A 13,559-nucleotide genomic window follows, 5' to 3' on the forward strand; every position below is an offset into this window, starting at 1 on the left:
ATGCCACAAAAATTGTGTATATCTGTTCGTAAATGACCCCCTATGTACAGTATGTGATACACAAGGTATTATGTAGCTCGCTGTGTAGGTTCATGAAGGTAAGTGCAAGAAAAATACATCCACTGTTTGTACTTACTTTCAGCTACAGGTGATGAAGACCTTGGTGCACTGCAAAACAAACCAGGCAGGGTGTATATTAGAAAACACACTAAGGTTCTTGAGCTACATTGTATTTTGTGTGTAGGTTTGTGTGTCAACATTGTCCTTCAATGATGTTTGCAAGCCCATGCTAAACCATACAGACCCTACTTCTTTCTTCTAGAGTACGTAAGTTACTAATCCACAGATTGGTGAATGATGAAGTGGATCAACACAAAACTGCAGGAATCAGACTACCTAGAGCAGGCATGTCCAAAGTGCGGCCCTCCAGCTGTTGAAAAACTACAACTCCCAGCATGCTTGGATAGCTTACAGCTATTAGGGCATGCTGGGAGTTGTATTTTTGCAACAGCTGGAGGGCCGCACTTTGGACATGCCTGACCTAGAGTTTCTTTGCAGTCTGTAACCATGGAGACAGTAGGCCTGCAAATAAGCTGTATACATTTTTACTTACTGTGCGTCCTGATCATCGAGCAGGAGTCGATATGTAGCAATTTCTCTCTCCAAATGTGTTGTCTCATCCATTAAAACCTTGTAATCTTCATTCTGATGTTCTTGCTTGGCTCGTATTTGTGACAGATTTGATTCGACTTGATTGATGAGGTCTTGTAACTGTGACAACTGGGAACTATAACTGGCTTCTTTTTCTGTTACTGTGGTTTCAAGTGCCAATTTCTATGATGGGAAAGAAATGACTTAATAATGACACATTACTTATAACTGGAGCAGATGGAGTTAAACTAGCATCTTCAAGAACACAGTAAATTCTTATTAATATGTCAGTGTTTTTATCAGTGATTTAGATCAGTCATTGTGAATAGAGATGAGCGAATTTCTTGAAAATTTGATTCGGCTGATTCACCGAATAAAAAATTAAAATTGCTTCGTGACAAATTATTTCGCCACGAAGCGCATTTTTTTTTTGTAAGTAGTGGGTACAATGACAGGGAGTGGAAATAGCGCCGTCCCCGCCATTGTACCCCTCAGATGCCGCGTTCATACATGATCGCGACACCTGAGCGTACAAACAATGTGAAATTAACATTAAAAAAAAACCATTACATCAAACGTACACCATCCATTTGTGCGCGACGGGCTGGCCACCACAATCTTGCCTGAAAATCTCGGCCGAAATGACGTGCTGCGCGAGATTACGTCGCCACACCGACCCGCGTGATGATGTAATCTCACGCCGCACAGGATTTCGGCCGAGATTTTTAAGCAAGATGGAGGGTGGCAGCCCGTCGCATGCAAATGGAGGCGGTAAGTTTGAATTTCAGGATTAATCGATTCGCTGACATGAAGCACGAGGAAATTCGGCTTCTAGACAAATCAAATAATTCCTGAAATTCGGATCGAATTGTGAACCAAAACAGAACAGGCACAGATCTTTTCCTTATACCTTATCTCTGTGGATGCTCCAATCCTGGCTTTGGCTCACAATAACTGATGGAAATCACTGACCAAAACACTGGTGTGTAAATAAGTCCTATGTGAGATTTATTAATTTAGTATTGCTTTAAGAAAAAAAAAAATGCTGCAAATTGAGCCACATTTATTGAAAGGGTGCAAACGCAATGCTATAAAATATAAGATGGTGCCACTCACAAAGTATGTAATGCACTTATTTGTTCATTATGCCACTTGACTAGAATACCTTTACACCATTAATATGCACAAAAAATTACATAAATTATTATTTATTGTGGGTAACATAACAGATTTGGAAGATTATCAGCCTTACCATTACAATTTTCACCTTTTAATGCCATGTTCTTGAATAATTAAATTGTAATTACATTGTATATCGTTATAGTGGCCAGAGAACATTTTTCTGATCCAGAGCTCCATTTCCCCTGCATAGGTACTTTGTTACATGATAAAATGCTAACTGCCTGCTTAACTGTTCAGTGTATGAGCAGTATGCTCATAAGGCCCCTCTAGTGGTGGCTGACATTTACCTCTAACTAGTAAAATTGTTTATTATTCTTTGATTCTTTGAATTAACATCTCAGATATGTATTAAGAAATTTCATATTTACAATTTACCATGCTTAGTTGGCTTTGTAGATCAATATCCAAAGTCTGAACCGTTCTCTTTAGCTCTATGATCTCCCCCTGGGAGGTAGGAAGGTGTTCAGAAGAGCCATAGTCTACCTCACGTTTCAGTTCTTCACTCTGGAAATAGATAAACAGGGATGGAAATGGTCTTCAGGTCTAACATAATGGCTTGTGATCCTTATACTATAACTACCCCTAATTTTGGAAAAGATGGTTTAATATAATGTGAAAAATAACACCTTTGCCAGGAACCATTTTTCAGCTTCTGCTTTGTTATTGTCCATCAGAACTTCATATTGTTCACGAATCTCAGATAACATTTTGCTCAAATCCATGGTGTGGGGGGTATCCACTTCAACAATGACTCTGGCACCAAGCTGATTGTAAAGACTGTTTATTGTCTGTTAGGATGTAAGAAAGAAAAAAGTCAATGCCTCATGTAAAGGAGGAGTAGAAAGCCTGTAGGATCATATATACTCCAAAATGTGCATGTTAAAACAGGGCTAATACAGGATAATGTTCACTTTTTTAAAACTCTTATCCAAGTCACATGTCTTTGTGGTCTACAAAACAAGACTGTTCTGAGAATGTTTGGGAGTAGCATGATTGGAAAGCTAAATCTATATGTTCTCATTCAATATACTTTGCTAATAGAACATTTATAGTCCCCAACATTTTGTACTAGTACATTACATCTTGATTGGCCTTCTTCTTCTGAAGCATATCATGTTGAAGTGTTTGATGATCAAAATCTAGATCTTCAATTTCCTGCTTGAAAGCCTCTAACTCATGGCGCAGATCCTTCACATCCAGCTGAATATCAGTCCTTAACTTGACCTCTATCTCATATCTTGGAAAATAGTAAAAAAAAACTATGAAATAATTTGTTACAAAATTTGTGTATACAATTATTTCCTACCTCCATAATTAATAAAAATAGAAATAGCCTACCATGTCAATGTATTCTCTTAGTATGATTTATATACCCTAAATTAGCACAGTGCTACTCAATCTAATCAATGCATCCACGGTATCAAGCATCATCCTTACAATCATATTTAATTACAATAATGTTTTCCCCCAATACAATATTGGTAATCAGATTTATTTTTTCCCAATTGTTGTTAAAACATAATTGGCCAAAATAGTTTGCCAGTCCTAACTTGAAGCTCCTGGGCCCCAGTGCTAAATCTGTATCAGGGAGCCACAGCTAACATTCATTATATACAGTAATGGTATCCTTACATGGGGTAGAGAGATTTTTGGGGACCTGGGTGCAACTGTTACCTCTGCACCTTATATAGTTACTCCTCAGGTCATACCTTGTATGTTGGTTCATGATTAATATGGATAAAGCCTCCTTCACACGACAGTGTTTTGGTCAGTGATTTCCATCAGTGATTGTGAGCCTGGATTGGAGCCTCCACAGATATGAGGTATAAGGAAAAGATCAGTACCTGTTTTATTTTTAGAGCAGCGCCTGATTTTGGCTCACAATTACTGAGGGAAATCACTGACCAAAACACTGACGTGTGAATGAGGCTTAAGTCTGAAGACATACTTACTTGTTTTGAAAATCGTCCACAGCTAAGCGAGCATTGTCAATCTGCCGAGTAAGCCGTTTGTTAACCATTGTGGATTTTAAAATCTAAAAAAAACAAAAAAAACAAACAAACAACAGAATGTATGGGGGGACTTATTAAAACTGGTACAAAGGCTTAATTGCCCATAGCAAACAATCAGATTCTACTTTTCATTTTAAAAAGGAGGTCTAAAAAATGAAAGATTGAAGCTGATTGGTTGCTATGGGCAACTAAATTAGTTTTCCTTTGCACCAGTTTTGGTAAATCTCTCCCATGTCTTTTTATGTAATAATTTGATCTCCAAAGTGGCACAGTTCTTTAATGCTTCCTCTCTTGCACGGTTCCTCAATGTGGAACTTATCATTACTATTAAGATAAATAAAGGCAATAAGTGTTAAAAACAAAAATACATTTTTGTAAATCTAAGTTTTCTCCCATATATAATCCCAAAAGACTTCATTCATGTCATTTTATATTATACCAATCCCTGCCAAATAAGGTCATAGTCTAATTTAGTCAGAAACACACTACGGACAATTTTCCTATGAAGAAGTAGGATCCGGGAAATTATCAGGAAGGAGAGTTCCTGGGAATGCTCCTTCCCGATAATTGACCTGTGTAAAGGTGCCTTAAATCACCCGATGATTGCTGCATGTAATTACGGCTCTCAACTCCTCTGACGTGGGAGCACATTTCAGCATTCGGGAATTAATGGATTATTCCTGATAACTGACTCCTGTGTCGGCCAATGCAGAGAGTAAACATAGAAACTTCTTGCAGATGTTAACAGTGTACCCCCCAAATACAACATCCCTAAAATATCATTATTAATATTATTAAATAGATACATTTCTAAGATGTATTTATTGCTATAGTATCCTACCACCTAAGAGGTATGTTAACCACACTGAAGATCATCATATTGTATACTAATATTCAAATAATTGTCATTTATTTATTTTTTTAAACGTAAAGGGTTTTTCCAAGATTTTGATATTAGGAGTAAGTAAATAACTTCCGCTGATCTTATATTCATGACCTATCCTGAGGATGGACCATCAATATCTTAATCTCAGAATATTGCTTTAACTTAAAAGGGCTGTATGACTTCAGAAATTGGCATTTATCATGTAGACAAAGTTAATACAAGGCACTTTCTAATGTATAGTGATTGTCCATATTGTCTCCTTTGCTGGCTTGATTCATTTTTTAATCACATTATACACTGCTTGTATCCAAGGTTATGAACATCCTGCAATCACAATACATTAGTAGATGCCTTGTATTAAATTTGTCTACATGATAAATGCCATTTGCTTAAGTGAGACAACCCATTTAACTATTATGTTAACTTTTTAGTTTACTGGCAACTTGAAAACAGTGGTATTACTGGAGTTAACCACAGTGGCATCCTTACTACATTTCATATGTACAAAGGATCAGAAGACAGAGATATGGAAATTTGTTTGGAAAGGGGTCGTTCTATTTAGTGCTTACTGGTGATCTACCATAATTTTAAAATAGTCCAAAGCCACTGACTTACAGAGAAACAAACTCACTGGTGACTTAAGAATACTACCAGCTCTTGAGGACACTATCATACAACTCCCCATACTTTATTAGATTCTTCCTAGATCATACCACTTAAAATTGTTTTATAATATTTTAGCATCTGACTAGTGCAAGATTGATCAGTGTTAAAGTAATACATTTCATTTACCTTTCTTTGAAGTTCTTCAATTGCACCAAAAAAGTCATTAAAATCAGGTAGCATCTGAGGATGATTTTTGTCATACCACTCTCGAATCTTCTTCTCTAGGTGAGCATTTTCTTCTTCTAAGGAACGCACTTTCTCCAAGTAAGATGCTAGTCGATCATTCAGAATCCTCATAGTTTCCTTCTCATTTTTGGTATGTAAATTATGCTGCTTGGGGTCTCTACTAGGAGAACTATCCCTAGAAAAGCTTCCATTTGTTGGTCCAAAGTTACATCCATATGTAAAGGAATTGTGCTTAATAACAGGACTTCCAGCAGTTTTTGCTTGAAAACTAATTGGTCTCCAACTACAGGCAGTGGTGGCTTTACTGAAACCTCTGAGGTTAAGAGAAGTTATCTGGTTGAAGATATGTGGGGATAGACTCCCTTTAAGTTTTTCTGGTAGAGACTTCTTGGAGTTGTGGCTCATGGTGTCAGTACAGCATATATTATACTTTGCAGGCTTTATAGTACAAAGAATGTTTTTACAAATGTAAGACCTCTTTTAAGAAGCATGGGATAGGGTGTGAGAATACAGCATCTTCTTTATAGGCAATATAATCTAATCATTTCCTTTCTTTACTCAGTAAGTGGATTTGTCAGACAATGTAAAAAAACATCTAAGAACATGGGGGTGGTTTGTCAGATTGTAGGCATTTAATATGTTTCTTAGGAGAAACATTGACACACCCAACTAAGCAACATGGTAAAAGAAAAATCACCTTTAAAGCAAGGAGGCTTAATTTTCTTACACACCTCCAATAATATCCTTAATTGGTATACCGATCACCACAAGAAATATATATACACATATCTAAATGGCAGTTCTAAGTATGGTGATTCAGAAGAAGGTACACATAATCCTTCAAATTAGGCCTAAAAAAAGTTCAATTACTTGACTAAGATGCAATCAAGTTTTCAGTGTTAAGACAGCCAGATACATTAGATGTGTATTAGTCAAACCTTGCTGATTATGGTGGATTACAATTACCATGTAATGTGTAGGGCCTCACGAATCTCCCTTGATGGCTGATATCAGGGGGCCATTAAGAAGATGCCCGGGGGGATGTCCAAGCCCTCCTCGAGGCTGCTGGTTTGGTAAATAGAGATCTGATCCTCTCAGCATTAATTAAAGCTAGGAGCATCTGCTACTTTTGCACCTGGCTGGCAGAAGAAAGTGTCCTCTTGCAGTCAACAGTACTGCTTTCCTCAGGATGGTGATAGAGTTGAATCAAGCAGCAGGGACTGCAGTATTTTGTGCTGCACTACAGTATTTTTGGTTCGCCTACTTATGTTATTCCTGCCTACTTATATTGGCCCTGCCATCTGTCAATTTGGACCCACCTACAACATGGGGCCACTTTAAGTTTTTTCAAGGGCCACTACAAATTTCCCATCTGCTCGTGCAGGAGACATAAGGATTTGACAATTTATCTCATGTATATGGCCAGATTTATATATTTTAAGTTTAATTCAACAGGACCAGGGGTACAAGGAATAGGGAGCTGTCTATAGCTCAACTGGGCAGTAAATGGATATATGGATTGAATGAAAACTGAATGATTCAAAAGAACATTTGATGTAAAAGAGTTAAGGAACATAGCCGGGACAGGAGCTAACAGACCTTACTGCAGACATGTGGTAGAGTAGTAGAAATGTTGAGTATGTGCAGCGGGCCGGACCGCAGGGGCAGTATGTGAGTGCACGATGGACTGATGGGGGTAGTAGTCGTACTCAGGGTTTTGCAGCTCCCTGGGTCGGCGTGCAGTGATAAGGAAGACAGCACTAAATCCTCTGGGGCACTATTTATTGAAGGGAACACCAGACAGATGGAAGTTGAGGTGCCCTTGATGGTAGTGGGTATGCTTAGGGTGCTTTGGTGGCTGGGCCTCTGTGTTTGTGATGCCAGCACTGTGAGGAGCAATTAGGAGATGATGTAGAGCCAAGTTTCTTAACAAACTCCCAGTAATTTACTGAAGCTGATCCAAAGGTCATTGATGTATGCAAAATTCACTTACAACAAGGCAGCAGTTTTCTTATGACAATCAATCTTTCTCCCTTGTTTCTCCAGGCTGGAGGGATGTACTATGTCTGCTGTACTGTATAATCATATACTTCTGTATCCTCTCTGGGGAATACTATATGCTGACAGATGGCATTTCTGTCCTTGGTTATGGTGGGTAGCTTGTAGCTTAGAATTTCTCCACCTAATGCAAAGGAGACTAGAGCCTGATAAACAACAGTTACCTTCCTTTGCCAATATTCTCACTCTCTCTCTGAGTTGCCTGGTTCTTCTATAATCTTTCCCTTCTATAGGCTGGTACATGGAACTAACTATGAAGTTTGGCTAACTTTCCAAAATGGCTGCTGAGGTTAGACATCACACACACACACACACACACACACACAGACCTTCTTCTCCTTCTCCTTGTACTGTGTGCAGGGCGGAATCAGCCCTGGGAGGCTTTTTAGAACCTCCTCCTCCCCATGCAACTTTATTGGAACTCCTATACAAGCTCAATTTACATGAAACACGATCACAGTATTAAGCAGTGTGTTTCAGGACACTGCATTTGTATTAAGAATAGAAACAGTGGGAAGAGTAACATGGATGAAACAATATAGCATGGGTGACAAGGGCTGTAGTTTCTCTTGTAACTGGGGATCTGGGAGAGCTGACCTGGCACAGCAAACAGTAAAGACCAGGATAGTCCATAATGTAAAACAAAAAGGAAACTTCTCAGGAGGCTCACAAGGCATGAGTCCGTTCCCTGGGCATGAAGCATAATGGTTGTAGAACATCACGGAGGGCTTTAGTATGTCAAAGTCCATCTCCGGGCACATGACTTGAACTTTGCAAAACAAGAGCAAAGGAGTCTTCAGAGAGTCCTTAGAGCAAAGCAAATAATCAAGGCAATGAGTCTCTTACTCAGGCTCTGTAGCTCCAATTGATGCAAGAGTACAATCACAGTTGAACTGGAAGGGCTGGAAGTCTCCTCCTCGGCTGCTGCTGCTGGATCTCCCTATAACGGGCAGGCGGCTGCTCTATAGGCCTTGGTTCAAGGCAACTTGATCTGAGGATCCTTCACAAGGTAGTTTTTCTGGCTGAAGTGGGGCTGTATTAGTCTTGGCGGGAACAATAAAGTTAAGCCATGGTATAAGGAACCACTGAAGGGGGTATGAGTCTAATAGTAAATTTAGTAATAGTAAGTTATTAAAATTCCTAGGTCCTTTTCCATGTCAGTGTTACCCATTGTTTTACCATTTAGTATGTACGGGGGATTTGCATTATTCCTTCCCGTGTGCATAACCATACATTTGTCAGTGTTAAACCTCATCTGCCACTTCTCTACCCAAGCCTCTAATCTATTCAGATCCATCTGTAGCTGTACATTGTCCTCTTCAGTGTTAATTACTTTACACAGTTTAGTGTAATCTGCAAAAATAGATTTTGTAGATATCAGTCTCAGGATTAGGAATAGCTGTGATGATGTAGGGTTACCTTTTCCATTTACTATCCAGCTTACTAGTGCGATGATTATTTTTCAGCCATGGTTACCAAATTTTAAGAGTTCTGCTTTTGCAGACTGATCATAGTCTTTCCGTTGCTTTTGTCATACATTCGCCATGTGGATCTGGACAATCTATGGGGGATCAGCTAGGAGTTTTTGATGTTCACTCACCCAATCTGTTTGTGGCAAAGGATTAATGGAATCTGGAACTTGTACATCGAAAATGAGATCTGAGGTAATCTGCCTCGACGGCCAAACGTAAGGTAATATGCGGTGTATCCAGTAGAACAATGGATGGTATTGTTGTAAAGATATATCAGTTGAGGTAGTAGAGTTGGCCAATCATTTCTTTTAGCAGGTGGTACAGCTCTCAACATTTCAATCAAGGTTTTGTTCATTTTCTCGCAAAGTCTGTTACCTTGAGGATGGTAAGCTGTTGTTCTCATCTTCTGACAATTGTGAAGTTAACATAGTTCATGGAAGAGTTGGGATTCAAAGGCAGATCCTTGATCTGTGAGAATCTTTTCAGGGCATCCATAGAGCAACAGGAAATTCTTCCAGAAAACGTTTGCACGGTTTTGGCTGTCAAGTCTTTAACGGGTACAGCTACTATGCATTTGGGGTAGTGATCTATTATTGTCATGGCAAAGGTATATCCTGAGCGGCTTCTAGGATTTTGTTGGGTAAAATGTTTGGAGAAAACCGTCATCTCTACTTCTTCCCAAATGTCTTCCTGTTGAGTAGGGTTTTCTCTGGTAGGCAGACAGAATAAGGCATCTCATTTTCATTTGATTTGCCTGTTCTGTACTTGACCACAAAGTTGTAGTTGGCAAGATGTGAGGCCCATGTTTGTTTTAAGGCTCATAACTTGGCTATATATACAGTACAGACCAAAAGTTTGGACACACCTTCTCATTCAAAGTGTTTTCTTTATTTTTATGACTATGAAAATTGTAAATTCACACTGAAGGCCTCAAAACTATGAATTAACACATGTGGTATTATATACATAACAAAAAAGTGTGAAACAATTGAAAATATGTCATATTCTAGGTTCTTCAAAGTAGCCATCTTTTGCTTTGATTACTGCTTTGCACACTCTTGGCATTCTCTTGATGAGCTTCAAGAGGTAGTCATCTGAAATGGTTTTCACTTCAATGGTGTGCCCTGTCAGGTTTAATAAGTGGGATTTCTTGCCTTATAAATGGGGTTGGGTCCATCAGTTGCGTTGTGGAGAAGTCAGGTGAATACACAGCTGATAGTCCTACTGAATAGACTGTTAGAATTTGTATTATGGAAAGAAAAAAGCAGCTAAGTAAAGAAAAACGAGTGGCCATCATTGCATTAAGAAATGAAGGTCAGTCAGTCCGAAAAATTGGGAAAACTTTGAAAGTGTCCCCAAGTGCAGTCACAAAAACCATCAAGTGCTACAAAGAAACTGGATCACATGCGTACCGCCCCAGAAAAGGAAGACCAAGAGTCACCTCTGCTGCGGAGGATAAGTTCATCCGAGTCACCAGCTTCAGAAATCGCAGGTTAACAGCAGCTCAGATTAGAGACCAGATCAATGCCATACAGAGTTCTAGCAGCAGACACATCTCTAGAACAACTGTTAAGAGGTGACTGTGTGAATCAGGCCTTCATGGTAGAATATCTGCTAGGAAACCACTGCTAAGGACAGGCAACAAGCAGAAGAGACTTGTTTGGGCTAAAGAACACAAGGAATGGACATTAGACAAGTGAAAATCTGTGCCTTGGTCTGATGAGTCCAAATTTGAGATCTTTGGTTCCAACCACCTTGTCTTTGTGCAACGCTGAAAAGGTGAACGGATGGACTCTACATGCCTGGTTCCCACCGTGAAGCATGGAGGAGAAGGTGTGATGGTCTGGGGGTGCTTTGCTGGTGACACTGTTGGGGATTTATTCAAAATTTAACGCATACTGAACCAGCATGGCTACCACAGCATCTTGCAGCGGCATGCTATTCCATCCGATTTGCGTTTAGTTGGACCATCATTTATTTTTCAACAGGACAATGACCCCAAACACACCTCCATGCTGTGTAAGGGCTTTTTGACCATGAAGGAGAGTGATAGGGTGCTGCGCCAGATGACCTGGCCTCCACAGTCACCGGACCTGAACCCAATCGAGATGGTTTGGGGTGAGCTGGACCGCAGAGTGAAGGCAAAAGGGCCAACAAGTGCTAAGCATCTCTGGGAACTCCTTCAAGACTGTTGGAAGACCATTTCAGGTGACTACCTCTTGAAGCTCATCAAGAGAATGCCAAGAGTGTGCAAAGCAGTAATCAAAGCAAAAGGTGGCTACTTTGAAGAACCTAGAATATGACATATTTTCGGTTGTTTCACACTTTTTTGTTATGTATATAATTCCACATGTGTTAATTCATGGTTTTGATGTCTTCAGTGTGAATCTACAATTTTCATAGTCTTGAAAATAAAGAAAACTTTTTGAATGAGAAGGTGTGTCCAAACTTTTGGTCTGTACTGTATATATATATATATATATCGTTTTTGTATTCATCACTTTTTTGGTCTAGGGTCATGTTCTTATTGATGGCATAGGTTTCTATTACCATTTTTGACTTATGGATCTATGGATCCATTTTTATAAAGTTACAATATTACACAATACATTTTTTTTTTTTTTTTGTGTTATAGCAATATAGAAGGAGTTTGTTTATGGGGTTGTGCATATATCATTAATGGTGAAGGCTATAGGGGGCTCTATACTATGCTGCTCTGCCTGTATATATTACTCTGATATGCTGTACGATTGAGCTGACTATTGGCAATTTTGATCTTTGTACCCCCATATATTGTCCTTTATATGTGGTTATCTTTCCACTGTCCTCTATACATTGTCTCCACCTGGCATATGCGCATCGCTCTGGTGCGCTGTCTGGCTGGCATTGTAGTGACGCTCCTATACCTGGCTGTCTCAGGGCCGGCCAACGTGTGTGTCATGTGATCGGACCCGGGGCGGGGAGGTGTGGCTGCGTGATGTCAGATGCGGCTCCCTCCCTCCTCCTGGTCTGGTCATGTGACGCGGTGGGCGTGCCTCGCCTTGCTCTGTAAGCTGGGTGGCGCGTCTTTATGATGTCATCCCTGCAACACTGGGCGGATGCGCTAATCAGCAGCCAGCTATGGACCACACCATTTAAGGACGAACTCAGTTTGTTACTTTACCTCCTGACGAAGCCTTTCTAGGTGAAACGTACGTCGAGGTGCAGCTTTTGGTCACATGCTCTGGGTCCAGCATATCATGGGTAATACATGTTTTGTTGTTTTGCTCAGTTAGTTGTTACATTTCTTTTTATATCTCTATTACCACCTGCACTTGGCACACTTGCCTCTGTCTGTAATGTACAGTTCAATGGCTATGTGCATACCTTATGCGGCCATCCCAGGTTTTTGGGTGGGCTAGTTTGCCTTGTGCTATTTGTAAATTTTCTCATTTATCTTTCTGTGCATGCAACATACATACCAGTACATGTTACTTTGAGTGAACCTACAGTTCTCACAATTTTCATGCTGATGTATACCTAGGGCTGTGACATCTTTTTCCCTGCCAGCTAGATGTTTGGGAGAGAGGTTGTATCTGACCTCCTTACATGAGGTCTCCCCCCCCCCCTCCTGTACACTTGTGCCTTATGTTTCATATATAGTTTGTTATGTGATCATGTCTTTATTATATATATTTTATATGTGTGTCTCCCACTTTTCTTTGGGGTTATTGGTTTTGTTTTTGGGTTGGCTCAGTATATTATACTAGACCCCAGTGTTATCTACACATTATATGTGAGTTTTTTCTTATAGGTTGGTCTAAAAGTCTTTCAATATAATGCAGATTAAATATGGTTTTACACACTTTTTGCATTGCGTTACTATTGGCAACTGCTACTTTGTAGGTGTCTGGCTCTTTTAGGAGTCACTGTGACAGCTTAATATAGAGGAGTATGGTGCTCTGTAAGGCAGATAGTGATCCCAAACAGTACTTATTAAGGTTCATTTTTCCAACTGCACTCACCCTGACATTCATGGACGATTCTCAGGCTACAGGGAATTTGGAACATTCTTTATTTTTTTCAAGGTCGAGATGCTTTCACTTCCTCTATGGGTGCAGCTGGTTTATCTGTCCTCCAAGAAACTTGCACTCAAATACCTTTGTTCCTCTGTGGAGGCAGGCTGTTTGTCTGTTTGTACGTGGAGAGCAACAACAAGATGGCTGATTAACCCCTGTTTTGCCAGCAGCAAATAAATGCAATACAGTCACTTGTATGGGTTTTTTACAGATGCTGTAAGTAGGGATGAGCGAACCCAAACTGTATAGTTCGGGTTCCTACCGAATTTTGGGGTGTCTGTGACACGGACCCGAACCCGAACCTTTTCGTAAAAGTTCGGTGTTCGGCGAATTCTTGGCGCTTTTTGAAAGGCTGCAAAGCATCCAATCAACAAGCGTCATACTACTT

General features: G+C 39.8%; 1 protein-coding gene across 1 annotated transcript in view; it reads right to left on the reverse strand.

Annotated features, from left to right (window-relative positions):
- Positions 1-609: 609 nt before the first annotated feature.
- The window catches only part of LOC122942028 (keratin, type I cytoskeletal 19-like), a 72,458-nt gene continuing 59,508 nt past the window's right edge, over positions 610-13,559 (reverse strand). Inside the window, exons 5-6 of the mRNA XM_044299523.1 lie at positions 2,209-2,337; positions 610-834 (exon numbers count right to left, since the gene is read on the reverse strand). Of these exons, the coding sequence (XP_044155458.1) occupies positions 610-834; positions 2,209-2,337 (354 nt within the window). The remainder of the gene's footprint in view (positions 835-2,208; positions 2,338-13,559) is intronic.

Source organism: Bufo gargarizans, chromosome 6, assembly GCF_014858855.1.
Source record: "Bufo gargarizans isolate SCDJY-AF-19 chromosome 6, ASM1485885v1, whole genome shotgun sequence".
Taxonomy (NCBI): domain Eukaryota; kingdom Metazoa; phylum Chordata; class Amphibia; order Anura; family Bufonidae; genus Bufo; species Bufo gargarizans.